The sequence below is a fragment of the Zingiber officinale genome, chromosome 6B (genome assembly GCF_018446385.1).
Source record: "Zingiber officinale cultivar Zhangliang chromosome 6B, Zo_v1.1, whole genome shotgun sequence".
Lineage (NCBI taxonomy): Eukaryota > Viridiplantae > Streptophyta > Magnoliopsida > Zingiberales > Zingiberaceae > Zingiber > Zingiber officinale.
Window position 1 is genome coordinate 76,857,123 of NC_055996.1, and position 19,712 is coordinate 76,876,834.

The 19,712-nt window shown below is 37.7% G+C and overlaps 2 protein-coding genes across 2 annotated transcripts; one reads left to right on the forward strand and one right to left on the reverse strand.

The window, feature by feature from the left end:
- The first annotated feature begins 4,763 nt into the window (after positions 1-4,763).
- LOC121992766 (crocetin glucosyltransferase 3-like) lies at positions 4,764-6,458 on the forward strand. Its single transcript, XM_042547327.1, has one exon. The coding sequence runs from the start codon at positions 4,937-4,939 to the stop codon at positions 6,332-6,334; it is 1,398 nt and encodes a 465-aa protein (XP_042403261.1). The 5' UTR covers positions 4,764-4,936; the 3' UTR covers positions 6,335-6,458.
- A 6,800-nt stretch (positions 6,459-13,258) lies between these two features.
- On the reverse strand, positions 13,259-14,660 carry LOC121990316 (zeatin O-glucosyltransferase-like). The gene has a single exon (XM_042544471.1). It carries the CDS (start codon positions 14,657-14,659, stop codon positions 13,289-13,291), a length of 1,371 nt encoding a protein of 456 aa, XP_042400405.1. The 5' UTR covers position 14,660; the 3' UTR covers positions 13,259-13,288.
- Between the last annotated feature and the right edge of the window lie 5,052 nt (positions 14,661-19,712).

Sequence of the window (19,712 nt, forward strand, 5' to 3'; positions counted from 1 at the left end):
TCTTCTTGGTGTCCAAGAAGTGGGTCGGTCCAATGCTTGGTGACCAAGCAAGGGTCGGCCACATCCTCTCCTATAGGGGCCGACCCTTTGCTTGGTGACCAAGCATGCAGGGGCCGACCACAATATTCAAAAAAGGAGGGTTGTTTTTGAATTTTTAAAATCTTCTCTTTGTAGAAAACTATAAGTTTTAAAAGAGAAATTTTAATTTTTTAAAAAAATTTCTTATTTGAATTTGGCCACATGTTTTAATAGACATTTTTAAAAGTTTTAAAACTTTCCTTTTTTAACCATCCTTATGGTTTAAGAAAAAAAGGAGATAAGTTTTAAAATTAAAATTTTCTATCATCATGTTAAAAAAGGAAATTTTATAAGAGAGTTTTAAATTTAAAACGTGGTTTTAATTTTTAGAAACTTTCCTTTTTTAACTCCTACTTTAGGAAAGAGAGCTTGTAAAATTTTATAAGAGTTTTTTCTCTTGTAAAATTTTATAAAAAATTATTATTCCTTTCCTAAATATGGTGGTCGGCCACCTTGCTTGGTGCCCAAGCAAGGGGCCGGCCAAACTTAATCCTAAACCATATAGGATTGATCACAACCATTGATTGATGATTGATTCAATCAAGAGGAAAGAAAAGGAAAAATAAAAAGGGAAAAGAAAAAACTCTTGGATGCTTTTATTTTTTTTAAAAGGTTTTTCCTTATTTTCCTTGGGCAAGTAATATAAAATAAGGGGTGAGGGGGCTTCATGAGACACAACTCTTATTCTATTGCTTGGAGGTCTTTTGGTGGTCGGCCCTCTCCCTTCTCCCTTTCCCTTTGCTCTCTTCTCCTTGGTGGTGGTGGTGGCCGAATCTTAGAGGAAGAGGAAGGTCTCTTTTGGGTGGTGTTCATTTTGGAAGATCGTCGCCTACATGACGTCCAAGGCGAGGCGAGGAATACGACAGAAGATCTCGAGGTCATTAGCTTACAAAGAGAATGTATAACTAGTAATTTTCTTCCGCATCATACTAGTTATTTTCTTTGTAAGAATTCTAAATACAAGAGGTAATTAGATTTAATTTATCGAATTTATTTTTTGATTTTGTGTTTTCTTCTTTTTCGAATTTGTGATTCGATTGTTCTTTTTGATTAACCTAGAGTTATTTAAGGAAATAAATATTAGCTTTCCTTAAAAGGCTTTGCCTGGGCGGTGGTGGTTGCTCCCATATCCAAGAAGGTCATGTGCCTCACCAGGCAGTCCTGGAAGCCAATTTTGGAAATTAATATTTATGGAATTAATAACTTAGGTAGATTTGAATCAATAGTGTTAAGTTCCGCTTGCGATTCAAATCTAAACCATTAAGAACAGATAAGTTAAATTTGGAATCAATGATGTTAAGTTCCGTCTGTGATTCCTTATTTAACTTCTAAAAAACACAATAGGTTATTTAAGGAAAGGTTCGACACTTGTACAAAAATTTTTGTACAGTAGAACCGGTACGTTTTCCTAGGATTAACCAACAGCTAGGCCGAGAGGGTTGGCCGCTTGGCCAGAGCTTCCCTATTCTTGTGTCCCGTTCGCTCAGTCGGGGCTCCACTGTGTTTAGTCCGCTCAGCAATAATTCTGCTGTTCCTGTGTCTCGTCCGCTCGGCAGTAACTCCATTGTGCTTGTGTCATTTCGCTCGGTTGGAATTCCGAAGCTCCGTTCTGCCAATGTCGAGTCTTGCTACCTGCCCGAGCGGGGTAGTCGCTCGGCTCGGCTTCTACACATCGTTTCCTTCGTCCGACGTCCGATACTTCATTGAGTCGATCATTTGACACCTCTCCGTGTCGAAGGCGGGATCGGACTAGGATCTTCTATCTCCGATCGGGGCATATTCGTTCAACCGGTCGATGTTATCTGCGCATTCACCGCTTTAACTTTTACTTCCATTGTGATAATTATCCTCTACGGGATGGAGCCCCTTCTCATCATCGCATCAAGATCCATAATTTTTAAAATTATCATCCCACCTATAATTAAAATTAGATCTTCAAATACCTCATAAATCTAACCGCTACAGCATTAACCGACGACGACAACGTGTCTCATGTTACCATGAGTATGTCTAATTAGTTAGGGAGTGAATTTTTATTATAATAAGATAATAACAGTCCGTTTATAGGGAAAAGTGAAAAATAAAATTAAAGAAAAACTTATACAGTAAAATAATTTTCACCGTTCATTTTATTAAAATTATATCATGTATTAAAAAACAAGATATATATTTTTTTTATTTAGAAAATTAAGACATATATCCATTTTAAGAATTTAAGTTGAGTAATATTAGAAATAATGAGAAAATTATTAAGATAAGAGATGATGAATTATTTAAAAATGAGAGATTTAAATATTTAGAATTATTTTTGTAAAATGATACAGAGATTGTGAGAGATGTCTTACATAGAATACAAATAAGATGAGTGAAATGGAGGGGAATAACTCAAGCACATGAATAGAAGATGAGAGTTGCAACAGGGTCGGCCCTGACTTTTGGAGGCCCTTGGGCGAAAAGAGAAAAGTGACCTCTATAAAAACATTTTTACTAACATACAATTTGAATATAGTTTAATAGAAAAACTTAAAAATCAATATATTCATTTAAAATAGGATAAACTCCATACAAAATTTATTTCTTCTTCAAAAAGTGCAACATCATACAAAATATGTTTCCTAAGTTTCTCCAAAAAGTATAATACCTAAAATAAAAAAATAAGTATGAAATCATCATTGAAAAAATCTATATCTTCTAGCATTTTTGGAAGCAAAATCATCAATAAAGTCTTTAAAATCAAGTTTTTCTAACACCTCTACATAAAATTGTCAAGTTATTTACATTCAAATCATTATCATCATTTTCTCTCAATTCTTTTCGTTGCATGATTATGATCATTATTTTCTCTCAATTCTTCCCGCTCATTGATTGCATGATTATTTAATTATTCTTGATTACTCGATTGATGCTCATTTGTTATATGATTATTTAATTCTTCTTGACTTTTTTCTTGCAATTCATCAATTGAATTTTCAATTGAAGAGTTAGCTTTAAAAAAATTACGAAGAACACCTTTGTGACTTTTAATAATTTGATCCACTCTTTTTCTTTTGTTTCTTTTTCTAATTCCAAGATTGATATTTTTTTTAGAAACATGTTTGTATTACAAATTTCAAGTGTAAAAATAAAACATAAGCAGTGAAAATAATAGTCAAAGAATAATAAAACCTGATTTGTACTTGAAGCAATCGATATAACTTATTCTATGATGATTAAAATTGGGATGATTTATTTAAACTCTTTCAAATCGGTAAGAAAAATTATAAAATATTGACTCCAATACAATATTAAAAATTAAACTTCTTAAATTTAATTAGAAAAGATTCAAAGGAGAAGAAAGGAGTAAATTAGCGTTCAAGATTCATACTTTACTCTTTAGAGTCTTATGACTTCTGTAAATAAATTAATGAAGAAAGAATTGTACAAAAATAAAATAAAATATTGGAAAGAGAAAAAGGATAATTTACCTTCCTTCCTTTTTTTTTCTTTTTTTTTTAGATTTTTTTATTAAAATAATATATTTTGTGGACCTTTATTAAAAAATTCAACAATATATATATTTTTGGACTTTATTAAAATAATCCAATTAAATATATTTTTTAGGTTTTTATTAAAACAATCTAAGTATATATAATATATATTATATATGAATGTCAAATTTGGGAGCCCCTAAAAATCGGGGGCCATTGGCCATCGCCCCCGGTGACATGCCTCAGGGGCGGTCTTGAGTTGTAAAGATGAGGATGTTAAAGTGGATGTGTGGACATACGAGGATGGACAAAATAAGAAATAAGAGCATTAGAGAGAAAGTTGGAGTTGCATCTATCGAGGAAAAACTCCGAGAGAGACGTTTAAGACGGTATGAATATGTATTTAAACGATCAATAAATGTTTCAGTTAGACGATGTGAAAATATGATAAACATACATATCAAAGAAGAAGACAAAAAAAAATTTAATAAATATAAAATAAAATAAAAATTATTTAAATATAAATAATAATATAATAAAAAATAGAACTAATGACATAATAAGATTCATAAAGTCATCTCAACTAATGGAAAGAAATTTAATTGTTGTTGTTATATATCTATTTTTTTATAAAAGAAACAAACATATGAAAAAACAGAGATTTCTTTAAGCTTTTACTCTTCAGCATAATTTTTCATCGTTTCTTTCCTCTTTCGTGCTTTATGCTTCCTCTTTCGTGCTTTATGCTTTATATACTCTGATGCGTGGATGAAGGGGAAAAAGAATTTCTAATGAAAAATTATCTTCGGAGAAAGAAAAGAAAAAGGATGAAAAAATCTCTTTTTTTACATGTTTATTTATCTTGATAAAGAAAGATAAATTCATGCAATATAATTTTATAAATAAAAAAAAATACATGTGTCATTTTATTAGGTACATGATGTAATTTTATGAGTTAAAAAGGATATGTGTCATATTATTTTGATATATTATATAATTTTATGAATGAAAAGAGATACATATGTTATTTTTTTTTTTATCCATTTGTTTTTTATCCGATTTTAAGATAATTAATTTTGAATGACGTAAAAAAGGATGAAATTTTTTTCTCTGTAAAAATTAGTTTTAGTTTCAGGCCTTTCCAGTAAACTGATAATTAGAGTAAAGGAGAGGAGAGCAGAGGAAAGGGTCAACTCATGTTCTTGAAAAAAAAAAAAATCTTAATTAATTAGCTGTCGACTACAAATTGGGCATCTCCTCTCTCTGATCAGCTTTTGCTACTGCTGTTCTTCTGTCATCAAGAAAACGTGACGGATACTTCGTCGAGAGAGACGGGGAGGAGGGAACGGTCCTCTGCTTCGTTTCCGATCCGATTAGGGTAACAGATCGCGATGGCTTCGACGAGGAACTGTGATGGCGTCGTGGTGTTGTTTCCATTCTTGGCGCATGGTCATATGAATCCTTCCCTCGACCTCGCCCGCCTGCTCTCCACACGCTACCCTTCCCTTTCCCTCATCATCCTCACCACCAACGGCAATCTACCCCACCTCTCCCGCCGTGGCCTTCCCCCGTCCATCCGTCTCTCCGGCCTCCCTTTCCACCCCACCGATCACGGGCTCCCTCCTGACGCCGACACCACCTTTGCCCTCCCTCCCCAACTCGTCACCCGATTCAACCACGCCATCCAGGACTCCCTCCCCGCTTCCTTCAGCGCCTACCTCTCCTCCCTCCTCGAAGCCGAGCTTCCCCTGCTCTGCCTCATCGCTGACATGTTCCTCGGCTGGACCGCCCCCATCGCGGAGCAGCTCGGCGTCTTCCATGCCACCTTCTACACCTCCGGACCTTACGCCATGTCTATCTACAACTCTCTATGGATCAACCTCCCCCACGTTGATGGCCGCCACGGAGACGACGACGAGATCGCCGTCCCGGGTGTACCCGGGATCACTGTGCGCCGCCGCCAGCTGTCGCGAAACATGCGCTCAGCCGCGTCGAATCCGGATCACCCCAGCGGCCGGTTCGTGCGTCGCCAGGCGGAGTGCTGCCGCCGCTCCCGCGCCACTCTGTGGAACACCGCGGAGGCCCTCGAGAAGCCGTTCCTCGAATTGTGGGCTGAGTCAACGCGGCAACCGGTGTTCGCCGTGGGTCCTCTTTTCTCCGCCGCAGGAGGTCGAGGCACCGTCGTGGACGACGGAAGCATCGCCGCGGAGTGCTTCGCGTGGCTTGACCGCCAGGCGCCTGGATCCGTGGTGTACGTGTCGTTCGGGTCGCAGAACCGGTTGCCGCCGGAGGAGGCGGCCGACCTGGTGGCGTCGTTGGAGAGGCACTCCAGGCCGTTCCTATGGGCCGCACCGGCGGCAGACCAAGCCCCGCCCCAGGACGCGATGAGACAGGGGATTGGGATGGTAGCGAGCGGGTGGGTGCCTCAGGCGGCGATCCTAGTGCACCCGGCGGTGGGGGTGTTCGTGAGCCATGGCGGCTGGAACTCGACTCTGGAAAGCCTCGGATCCGGGGTCCCAGTGGTGTTCCGACCGATAGGAGGGGAACAGTTCTTCAACGCGAAGTTGGTGGTGGAATTGCTGGGGGCGGGAGCGGTGGCGGCGGCAGGTGGCGCCGAGGCAGCGGAAGCGGTGGAAGAAGTGATGGCGGACGAGGAGAGAGGTAGAACGGTGAGGCGCAGGGCGAGGGAGATCGCGGCGGAGATTACGGCGGCCGTGGCGGAAGGGATCAATGGCATCGGTGAGTCGCTGCGTGCGTTGGATGAGTTCATGAGCTTAGTCACCCGTTGATGTTGATTTTCATTCTCAAAACACGGAAGAATATATGAGAAATTAATTTCATTCCGAGTCCCGACTACATAATAAATTCTCCTCCAATAAATTAAATCATATTTTTATTGTATTATTATTATTTATTAAGCAGGCATTCAGGAATTTATCCGATATTCTTTCTTTTAATTCGTTTATCGGAAAATTTAAAATATTATTTATACACATTTAAACATTAATTTTTAAAATATTCATTCTATTTGAAATTTTAATTTCGACCCCTTTATTATTGTGTAGAAGATAAAGTAGCTTTTTATAATAATTATTTCAATGACTCAAATACTACTTTCAACGTCTCATTAGGTGATAGGGTATTTTTTCAATTTTTCGTGTATTTAAAGATCGAGTTAGTCCTAGCAAATTAACGGATGAATTATATAAAAATGTTGGACTGATGAGTTGTTCGTTAGACGTAAGTTGAATATTCAAAAAAGAAATTATAGAGTTGGACTGTTGGACAGATGATTCATAGTATTAATTAATTTAAAGAGCTGGATATATAATATCAACTTACAAAAAATTAAAGGGACAAACATTTTAAATTATATAAATCAGATTATTTTATAGTTAAAATAAGATCTAATTATATTGTTTATCTTCTAAAAATTACTACTATAAATATTTTAAAATGATTTTAATGATTTAAGAACATTCACAATGGGAGCTCCCCTCATATCTAACAAGAAGCAGCTTGCTGTTTAGGGAGTTGTTTCTTCCCTATTCTATTTTAATTTTTTAATTAATGTTTTAAGTTTAGTTTATTTAAGTAATAAAATATTAAAAAACAATAATTTATAAGAAAATGTGGAATCTATAAGGATGTTGTTAGGCGTTTTTTTTATAGCGGATAAATGTATGATGTTTTTTATTTTTGACGTGGTGCGGATGTGATAACGAAGGAGTTCATGTAAAGGTTCAACGATTTTAGATGCCCTAACTAAATTTTATAACTATATTGAAATAAAAAGATATTTTTAATTGCTTTTTCCCGTCAATGCACGTCCCCTCCACCTCCCCTCCAAAAGACGCATGTAACCTCCTTTTAATTTTTTTATTTATTTTTTATTTTTTTAATTTTTTTAATTCATACTTATATATTCATACTTACATATTTTTAATTTTTAATTTTTATTTTTAAATTAATTTTTATTTTTTATTTTTAATTAATTTTATTTTTAATTTTTTTTATTCATACTTATATATTTTTAAATTTTTATTTAGTTTAATTTTATTTGATTTTATTTTTAAAATTAATTTTATTTTTAATTTTTTTCATTCATACTTATATATTTTAAAATTTTTATTTAGTTTATATATTTTAAAATCTTTATTTAGTTTAAAGTTTTAATCAATTTTATTTATTATTTTTCATTAATACTTATACATATTTTTAATTTTATTTAATTTTATTTAATTTTATTTTTTTAATTAATTTTGCTATTGCTCATATTGGCAATCACTTCGTACAAGTTTTCTTATATCCTCATTATCCTGTACCACACATTCCAACTTGGTAGTGCCAACATTCATCGTATGAAGCTAAAGGATGGGTCACTCGTTACAGGATACGCGCTCATTTGTGATACGAAATAATAGGTACACCACCACCAAATGCATCGGGAGCAGAATTTGGAGGAAATATTGATTAAGATTTCTATTTTTATATGTTTTTATATTTTTTTTGTATTATTACATGTACTCTTCATTTGGAAAAAATATGTTTGTTCCACTTATGAATGTGTTCATTATTAATTGGTAGTATTTTTTTTTAGTTTTAAATATAAACTAAAAATAAATAAAAGATTATAAATATATAAAAAAATTATTGAAAAAAATAAAACTGATAAAAAATTGATAAAGAAATTGATTAAAAAAATTAATAAAAAAATAAAATTTTAAAAAATCAATTGAAAAAATATAAGTATTATGAAAAAAATAATAAATTAAATTAATTAAAAAACAAAATAAAATTAAAAATATAATTGTATGAGAGTTATTTTTAAATAAAATTAATTAAAAAATTAAAATTAAATGAGAATTAAATAAAATTAAAAAAAACAAAAAAAACAAAAAAGAGGTTACATGCGTCTTTTGGCAGGGAGAGAGAGAGAGGGGAGGTGGAGGGGTGCGTTGACTGGGGCAGGGAAAAGCAGCTCTCTTGTTCTTTCATTCTTCTTCGAGGACAACCTGATGTGGACTGACGTGGATCAGTGGACCATGAACCTGCAGCTTGCTTTTTCTTGTTTCCTCCAAATTAAGGCTATCGACAGAACCTCACTAATGACCTCATAGACAAAGTGCCATACGTCCCCAGCTGCATGCCTTCAAATGCATGGTTGTCTTCTTATGTTTGGTGCACTTATGGCAGCTTAGCTGCAATCTCGGAGCTTTCACGTCTGTGCTTGTGTCCATGGATGTGAGAAAATACAAATTAGAGATCCAAAAGTCAGTAAACAAACCAGAACTATGTTTGAATTCTAATAACCAGATCAGAAAATGGTTTTCCAGACTTGCTGTTCAGCCATTTGAAAAAAAAATTGTGAGTAATTTTTAATATTTACAGAGGAATTTTGTTTTTTTGAAAGAATTTTCTTTTTTTTTCCATCCATTTGTAGTCATTTGAATGCATTGGGCCGGGCGGGCCGGGCGGACCGGTCCATACACAACTCGTTTGGGTTCATGTTCATTAATAAAATTCTCAATTTGAATTATCAAACCCAATAATCAATCAACAAGTAAAAATTTTAAACAATCAAATAAGTTTAAATTGAGAGCGCGATAACATCTAAACGAACTAAGCTCAAGTCAAACTTGAATTATTAGCTCGATAACATTTAAATGAACAAAGCTCAAGTCAAACTTGAACCAAGCTTAAGTTCATAAAAAATATATCAAGTCAAACTTGAATAATCATTTCAAAAGCTTGATTCATTTTTGACTCAGCTTGACTTAGCTCGGTTAGCCTATTAAACAAACTTGAGCACTCAAAACTTAACTCGTCTTGGCTTATTTACTGCCAGGGCTAGCCCTAGACTCTGAAGGACTCGGTGAAAAAAAAACCTTTTGTATTAATAGAAAAAATAATAAAATCCATATTGTAAAAATAATTTCATTAATAGAACATATTTATAATAATGAAAATATTATAATCCATATTACTAATAATCAGTATCATTACATCATAGAAAATGGAAAATAACTATTACAATTATCTATGAAAAACTAATCTTCTTACATTTCTATCTATAAAATCATCAATCAATTTTTTATAATTAAGTTTTTCTAAAAACTCACTCTCAATCGAAATCATAGCTAATGCATTTAATCTTATTTGGGTCATGTTAATCTCAAACAAGATTTCAACAACTTCAATTTAGAAAAACTTCATTCTGTAGATGCAACAATCAACTGAATAATCAATAATATCTTATATGAAATGAATGAATTCGGGAAACAATTCATTCTTTGCAAAAAACTTAGTATCTCACTTAATGTTTTTATTTCCTTTGGTAGAATATGTTATATGATTTTCAATTCTTGATATAAGTCATCTTCATCCAAATATGAAACATCTTGTTGTACTTTCTTTTCTTTGTAGTTTCCTTTCAAGATTCTTGCAACGAGATTTTAAGTCCTCATCAATCAATGAATTCAACTTCTTAGCAGTGAAAATGAATCCAAAAGGATCTTCATATTCCTCATATTGCTCAAACTTTTTCTTCAATGATCCAATTGTTTGATCTACTATATATAAGAAATAATGAACTCTAAAAGCTTCCTTGGTAGATTCTTATGGTATTTTGAAAGACGCACATGTAACCTAATCAAAATATCTTTTTCTATATATTTGTCTCTTTTCAAGAAAAACATGATCAATCTCCATTGTTGAAGCAAGTTCTTTTGCTATATTGATAACTTGTCCAAATCTAGATTCTCTATACTCTTCAAAAGAAGCAATTAGCCCCTTAATCTTAGTCATATCAACGTCAATAAACATGTTTTCATATTGTAAGCTTTTGCTAATAATGTTAACTTTACCCAATATGTCATACTAAATAATCATACCCACTAAAAACTCAAAATTTCTAAATTTAAATGTTGGTAAAAACTTAGTTTCACTTCTTATTTTAGAGTCGATGCATTTTTTTTCTTCTGCAACTTGAAGTAAGGCTTCCCTGATTTGTTGAGCTTGAAATACCACTGCTTTCACACTTTCAATACGACTTTCCCATCGAGTGATTGACAATGACTTGAGAGTTAAACCTTTTATCGTCACATGATCCATCAAAACCTTCCACCTCTTTGTAAAATGAGAAAATATTGTATAAATTAGTTGTATTACTCCAAAAAAGTTTTTCGCTTTTTCACAAGAATTTGCAATGTCACAAAGTGTTAAATTCAAACAATGACAACTACATGGAGTGTATAATGCTCTAGAATTTATATGCAATAGTTGTTTTTGTACGTCTTGGTGTCTCCCTTTCATATTTGCCCTATTATCATATCTCTACCCTCTCACATTATCAATATCAAGATTAACACTTTTCAATACATTTTGTAGTTTTTCAAACAACCCTTGTCCTGTTATATCATCCACTTTCAAAAATTCTAAAAAGTATTCTTCTACTTTCATTGGGTTGGTAGAAACATTAACACATCTTATAACAAAGTCATTTTCTCTTGCTTACTAACATCAGGAGTGCAATCAAGAATTACATAAAAGAACTTAACTTCTTTAATGTTTTGAAGAATAGAACTCTTGCTTTTAGAAGCTAACAAACATATCAACTCATTCTGAATTTTGTGACTAAGATAGTGATGATGTGTATTTCTTTCAAAATGCTCCTTCATCACCGAGTCCCACTCGACAATCATCTCAACAACAGTCATAAAATTTCTATTGTTATCATCATAAAACTTCTCATTACTATCGCGAAATGCTATGTTTTGTTTAGCCAAAAATCTCACAAGTGAAATTAATCGTCGTAATACCTTCCTCCAATGCTCTTTTGCTTTCTTGATTTGATCTTGAATAGCATGATCAATTGTTGTGCCCTTCACTAACCTGATACGCAACTCAAATAAGGCAGCATAATAATTGATATGTTCAATATTTGTCTCATGTTCTTTAAGTTTGCTACTAAGATGCCCCCAATCACAGTACCCTTCATTTGTTAGTTGACTTAGTTGAGGTCCCCTTTTAAATAACTTCCAACAAAAATAAAATATTTTATCAAGTGCTTTCGAATAGACCAACCAATCTCTATGGTGTTTTTGACCATTTGGCAAAATCCGAGTATAGGAATCAGAAGAGAATCATCTATTTGATTTATCTTTGGGAACTTTCCCCGTTAATACATTTCTTATAGGATCTTTTTCCACTAATTGATCCTTCCACTTAAGATCTAAATTCTCCTAGTTTCTAGGATCAAAAATATCAAGTGGAATCGATAAATTTGACTCTTCATTCACTACATTAATAGCAGAGACGACCTTAAGACGGTCATGGTGGGACTGTTGCATAAGGCTCTACCTTTGGCTGGGCTCATTTTCCTTTTTTTTAATAATTTTTTTAAAAAATAAATAGTCGTAATGAATTACATGAAGTCTTAGCGATTGAAAATGATGTAGATGAAGATGTGAATGAGATTGAAGGTAATGAAGATGGTGATGACTTAGATTTTGAATATAATTATTTTGAAAATGATGATAACACTAATAATGCAGTGAATGAAGAACCAAATTATGCTTTTATGAAAATGATGATTATACCATTAATGCATTGAATGAAAATGATGATAATGCTATTACCGCCTTACATTTGACACCCCTAATGTGCTTTTCTACTGGATGCTTGTGACATAATTGTGATTTTTTTTTTATTATTTTTTTATATGAGGTATCTAGATTTAATAATTCAATTAATTCTAAAAAAAGCTTCTGATTATCAATCTAAAACCCTTAACGATGTTAAATTTGTTATTCGATGGGAGGAAATTATCCTACAACGTATCCTAGTAGGGATTTGAATCTCGAGTGTCTCATTAGTTATCGAAATGTCGGCACCAAAGTCAAGGGATTGTGCATCAAATTGTTTTCCGTATTACAATCCGTGCCATGGTGGATGAATCTTAATTATTATTATTATTATTATTATTATTATTATTATTTATAGTCCATATATTTATTTTTTAAACCAATTAATATATAAAAAATACCTGATTCGATTTTATAAAATTTTTTTATTAATCATTAAAATAAATAAAAAATTTTGAAGACATATCCAAATAGTCAATATTCTATTTTTTATTAAAGGAAAAACGTTCTTACGATATACCGTAATTAAAATTAAAATTTTAAATTATTTATTAAAGGATCTCACTATTACATCATTACTCAGGAGGTATGAATCTTAATTATTGGTAGAAAGAGGTCATATGCTGACCTTGTGTATAGTGGGTCTACCAAAACGTGGGCTGTCATTATTATTTTTTATTTTTTAAAATTTAATGAATATTTAGAAAAGTTAATGAGAAAAGAAATATTTTGAACTATGAAAATTTGGTCTATAAATATTGCGATCTAAACAATTTAAAGATGTGATATTCGAAAAGGGATCATGTGGAAGACGACCAAAGATTTGCGGTGACTAAGTTAGTAATTTTACAAATCTACCTGATGCGCCATTAGTCAATTCCCGTATTTTCTTGATGCACGCACTATGTTGTCGTTTGGGAAAAACAGTCGAAGTACATCGATTACCACGTAGCACTACCATTATTATTATTATTTTTTTTAAAAAAAAAAATCATACATTTTTTATTCGATTGCAATTTTTAAATGGCTCCAAATTTTATTGAGAGGAAAGCCATGTTCCCTGAGCGGCTGAGCCACGTTTGCCATACCATGCCAACATCACCTGGCGATATGCGCCACGAAGGCATCCAGATCGGCCTTGGAGCTGCCACCCTCCGACGTCGACTGCCTCACCTCCGCCGCAAGCTCCCTCGCCCGCCGCTTCACCTCCTCCCCTTCTTCACCCATCAGTTGTTCCACGGCATCCCTGACAGCCTCCGCTGGCACCAGCTCAGCTCGCGTTTCCCAGTTGCGCGCCGGGAACCCGACCCGAAGCAAGTGCGTCACCAGCAACGCGTTGCGTGGCTGGTCCGAGTGCATCGGCCACGCCAGGATCGGCACGCCGGCGGCGAAGCTCTCGATGCACGAGTTCCACCCGCAGTGGCTCATGAACCCTCCCGTCGCCGGGTGCGATAGGATCTCCACCTGCGGCGCCCAGCCCCTCACCACCATCCCCCGCCCCTCCACCCGCGCGTAGAACTCCGGAGGCAGCCTCTTGTTCTCTGCATCTTCCGAGAAAATGTCGCACCGGTCGGCGGCCCGAAGGACCCACAAGAACCGCCGCCCGCTAGCCTCCAACCCAGCCGCCAGCTCAGCCACCTGCTCGTCCGAGAAAGTCGACGTGGTGCCGAACGAGACGTAGAGGACCGAGCCCAGCGGCTGCTGATCCAGCCACTCCACGCAACCGTGCCGAACTCCCCTGTTTTCGCTCGCGGCGGTCTGGTGCAGCGGCCCGATGGTGAATGTCTTCTTGCCCTCCCACCCTGGTTCGCGCGCTATCAAGTCGATGAACAGGTCCTCGATCGCCCGGCACGTGTTCAAGAGGCGACCTTCACCGTCGGCGAACATGTTCCTTTGGCTATGGAAGAAGTTCTTGAATTCCTCTGTTATGCAGCCTTCGTTAGACACGCGGGGAAGCTTCAAATGTTCGATCGCCTTCTCCCGCGGACTTCCGCTCCCCTCACAGCGGTATAAGAAGCCAGAGATGGCGGAGATAGTGTGGAAGCAGAAGCTCTCGACGTTGGGGAGGGAGGCGCCTGCGACGGACGTGAACGTCATGGACGAATCATGGATGAGAACGACGCGGCGGGAGGAAGCGGCGAGAGAGCGGAGGAAGTCAGCGAGAGGGGTGAACACGTGGAGAGCCGCGTCGAAGGCGGGCTGAAGATGGCCCGGAAAGTTGACACCGGCGTCGTAAGTCGGTGCAGGTGAGGAGAAGTGAGGCAGCGGGAGGTCATGGAAGTAGATCCCGCCGGCGCTGCCGAGGCTGTTCTCGGCGCGTTCACGGACCTGACGATTATGGGTGGCGGAGCCGACGTAGTGAACGGCGAGACCGCAGGAGACGAGGACGCGGGAGAGGTGGAGGAACTGGTTTAGATGACCCTGCGCCGGAAGCGGAACCATTACCACGGCCACATCGTCGGTCGCCATGGCGAACAAGGAAACAGCTGGACACCAGCAAAAATTAACAAGTAAAGAATATTATATAGATGAAGAAAACACAGCGAGCGACAATTTTGGATCAGATGGATCAGAGTTAAACTAGTAAATCCGAATTCAGCAAGTTTTTTATTCTCCAAAATTGTTTCATATATAAAATATTCGATAGTCGTTCTAATTCAGCTTAAAGTTTTTTTTTTTTGACTACTTTGTTTTCTTTCATTGTACACAGATCGATATCAAAGCAGCAGAGACGTGAACCAGAATCACGACAAGCAAAAATCAAATTAAACTTATAGCCTTTCCAGTGGATCGCATCGATCAGTTCCCGTTCTAGCACCGCACCAACCGCGCGCAGACTGTAAAGTTCAAAGGAGCTAGGGACTAAAATAAATTAAAACCGTTCATTCTTAGTTCATTTATCCTAATAAAAAGGTTCTCAGGATTATGATGTCACGGTAGGATATTTAAGTTATCGTCCAAATATTTACGATTCGAATATCAACGATGTATTTGTAAAATTTTTTTCATTTCACCTAATTAAAGGAGAATGAGATACGAATTCAACCATTAACTGATATAATGCGTACACGATCAGCTCACTATATACAAAGAGAAAGGAAAGCTATGGATTGGGTAAGAGTTGATAGGAATAACCCCGCATGCATGTGCTTGTTTCCTCTGCAAACAAAAAAAGGCAACACCAACCACATGTATGCATGCTGTATTTACGGGTTGTAATTAGCTTTCGTCTGTTAGTTACAAATTAAAATGAGTCGAGCATTTTATGTGCGAGTCTGATATATACTTTTTATAATTGTTCTTTTCGATTGAGATTTTATTTATCGTGTTGTAGATCGCCTAGTTCAAATCTCCACTTACAAGGCTCAATGCCTCAATTCATCGGTCGGTCGATCGATCGATCCATTGAATCCAATTCACCTCGATGTACTTCTGATATGTTAAGGGAATTGTTTTAGTTAGCTGAACACCGAACCTACCCTTATGTTGCACTTAATTGTAGGTAGCTCACGACGGATCAATGCGTGATGGGAACCCAATAAATTTGACAGTATTAACGATCGAATTATAAATAATAAGTGATGTTCCTTTTTGTGATGCAAAGAAAACAATTATATTCCATGGAAGAGAGCATCTCCCCATCTAGCTCTGATTAGCTACCTAGCGCTAAGGTTCGCTGGACCAGCCTCGTTGAATTCCAAGCTGTGCGGACAAAAGCCAATTGGCCATAAAGCCGGTCAAACATAAGGTTTCAGTACTTTACTCTTGAACAAGAGAGACAGTATGTTCGATCACTCAAAAGCCAATCCAGTTTAAGGATAGTCGTCCTTACAAGTCGACTGGAATGACTGGCTCACCCCACATTCGACCAGCTATAGACCTGGTCGAAGGGAGGGTCAAACTCCTTATTCTGTATGAGCCTCTTTACATACGTCCGGTCACCTTGATCGCCGGTCAACCTTATGAGTATCCGTTCAATAAATAGAACCGAACGATTTTATAGGACTCTATACTCATCTCTTCTATGCCTAAATGTGAGATAACTTTATAAATTCAATCAAAATGCTAAGTGCACTTTACCCACAAGTTATTATAGCCCCGGCCAGATAAGGGTCTGACTAGGCCTAAGACACTTTGGCTCAAAATACTGATCGAACTACTCAAAACACAATTTCATTTCTCCAGAAGCCCATTATAGGCCTGGTTGAACAAAAGATCGGCCGGGCCTAAGACACTTAACTTCATATTGTTGCCCGGACGGATCTATAACATGTACATGTCATCAGATGGATTTCTAGCTTGCACAGGTTACCATATTGTTTCTCAAGTAGGCTCCTAACATGTTTAAGACATTATATTTCTAAATAGCCTTCAATACATAACAAAGCGGCTTAATGCGAGAACAAGTATGAAGATGGCTGATCTTATAAGTAAGTCGGGATATATTTAGCTGATAACATGAGCAGAGAATCTCAACTGTTGGTGCGGAAAGCATCCGACGATCGAGCCCGAGTTTTGATAATGGCAAAGGATTCAAAGTTAAGATTATTTGTTATCTAACATGTGCGAATGAGCTTGCAGGAAAGTCCTAACTGCGGTTAGGCAGGTGGAAAACCCTAAGGGGCGGCAACCTTAGGTCCTAGGGAGTGGTAACCCTAGGTGGAGTAAAAACCCTAAGGGGCGACAACTTTAGGTCCTAGGAGGTGATAACCCTAGGTGGTGGAAAACCCTAAGGGGCAACAACCTTAGGTCCTAGAGGGTGGTAACTCTAGGTGGTGGAAATCCTAAGGTGGGGGGGGGGGGGGGGGGTGGTAACCCTAGGTCCTAGGAGATGGTAACCCTAGGCAGAAAGTCCAGTTGGTCTGGAGGACCGGACTAGCATTAGGTATGCTCTCCTGAGTGGAGTAGGTGAGGACGAGTTCCCTAGAAGAGGGAACAGTAGGCGTCGGTTCGACCTAGAGTTTCCGGTCGGAAATCCGAAGTTAGAACTGGACAGTCCGTGACTGTCAAACTTTCATATTATTATTATGTTTATTTTGTGTGCTAACTTTGTTTTGCAGGATATGTGGTTGGTTTGTCGACTAACATGTTTTGCAGGGACAAAGGAGCAAGATTAGGCTCGGATGAACAGTACTCGAGGCACCCTCATAGAGCTTGAGGCGTCTCGGGTGCAAAGGAGCAGAGGGTGCGCGCTACGGAGCTGGAGGCACCCTCATGAAGGCTTGAGGCGCCTCAAATAGGCTTTGAGGCACCTTCAAGGGCGATGGAGGCGCCTTCAACTGGATAAGTTGCGACCATTTCAGTTCTGATCCGTGCGACTGACTCGGTGATTGGAGGCGCCTTCAAGGAGGTTTAAGGCACCTTCATTGAGCTTTAAAAGGGGTCTCGACCAGCAGCTTTGCAACATCAATTCTCAAGTGTTCTAACTCCCGTGTGCTGCTAACAAGGCAACCCAGAAGTGGTGTTACCAGTCCCCGACGACCCGGAGCTTCAATTTCTGAATTTGGTTGTTGGTATTGTTTAATTTTCAGCTGTACTTATTTCATAATTGTACTCTTTCACAATATTATAGTGATTGCCCAAAGTAAACAGTCAACGAGCGTGGACCTTGGAGTTGGAGTCGCTCAAGGCTCCGAACCAAGTAAAATACTTGGGTCCTTCTGTGTATGTGTATTTTGTTTTATTCCGCTGCGTTACTCGTTACGATTTTCGATTACGAAAGTGAAAGCCACGAGCGCTATTCACCCCCTCTAGCTCGTATCGATCCAACAATTGGTATCAGAGCGGGGTCATTTCGATCTGGTGCAACCACCAATCAAGTACTTTTCCATGGTGTTTTTTAATTTTTTTGGAGTCGATCGGAATCGATATTCTTGCTGACTTCCGATCTAGTTTTTCGTAATCGGATTCTTTTCTCGAAGTAGGTGCAACACCACTCGAGATCGTATTTTTCTATTCTTAAACCGCACTGCTAATCCAGGATCAAGTCCTGGGACTCGTTTTCTTGTTCATTTTTTTGTGTGCTAGATCTTCAATGGCTCTTCAAGAAGGGTATAACACTGCTCGCCCACCGCTCTTCACCGGAGACAACTTCGATTACTGGAAGGGCCGGATTGAGGCGTATCTCTAGACTCACTTTGAAGTCTGGATGATCGTCAAAATCGACCTTGAACTTCCAACTGACGGCGTCGACAAACCGATACCTTGCGAGAACTGGGATGCAACCCTAATCAAGAACGTAGAAGCAAATGCCAAAGCGACCTGCACCCTCCAGTGTGGCCTGACAAAGGAGGAACTCAACAGAGTAGGACCTTTCTCAAGTACAAAGGAGCTGTGGTAAAAGCTGATCGAACTACACGAGGGTACATCAGACACAAAGGTAAGCAAGAGAGATCTTATTTTAAATAAACTATACAACATTAAATTGCAGAAAAATGAAACGGAAAGACAACTGCACGCTCGCATACAAGACCTATTGAACAGACTCCACGTAATCGGCCAAAGGGTGGAGAACAGAGACGTTATAAGGTATGCACTCAATGCCTTTCCTAGGAATATCTTATGGGCATCTATGGTAGATGCTTACAAGGTATCCAAGGATCTCTCGTCAATAAAGATAGATGAACTTTTTTCTGAGTTTGAATTACATGAGCAGACTAATGCACGCCCAGCCGAGAAGGGTATAGCTTTGGTTGCAGGTACAAGCAGAAGGCGCAGAACCGAACCAGAGTCGGAAGAAGAACTGGATTCGGATGACAACGACGACGAGCACACAGCCGAACTTGTCAACCTGGTGAGAAAACTCTACAGAAAGAAGAGGGGCTTCAACAAGAAGGATGTCAAAAAGGTAATCCAATCCAAGGAGGTCCAACCAAAGGTGAAGTTCGAGGTGACATGCTACAGATGCAACCAAAAGGGGCACATCAAGGACAACTGCCCGAACCAGAAAGATGCGAAGAAACCAAGAAGGAAGAAGGCCCTGAAAATAACTTGGGACAAGTCTTCTTCGGAAGAGTCTGACAGTGAAGAACTCGAACAGACGAGTTTCCTCGCAATGACGGCCCGGGACCAAATCAACGAATCCGGAAGCGAGGACGAATCGGAAGCTGAGTCTAAGAGAAACCACGGATCCATATCCATTTCCGAAGGGCCGAACTCCTCTGTAAGTAAATTTCATTTGTATAATTTAATAAATTACTTAATGCGTAAACTAGCTAAGTCTAATATTCGGATCAAGTCGCTTCTAAAGGAAGTAACAACCCTTAAAGAAGTGACTAATACTGAATCCTTGGTTGACCCTGTTCAGACTGGAACCTCAACTCAAGTCCAAACACTTGAGGAAGAGAATTCCAGCCTGAAAATTCAAGTCAAGGATTTGAAAACTGCATTGGAACGGTTCTAAGAATCTTGACTTGATTCTTGGAAATCAAAAAGCCGTATACAATCGATCCGGACTAGGATTTAAAGCTAAAAGAAAATATCGGTCTTATTTATCGCTTGTTAACAGACCGAATAGAAAGAT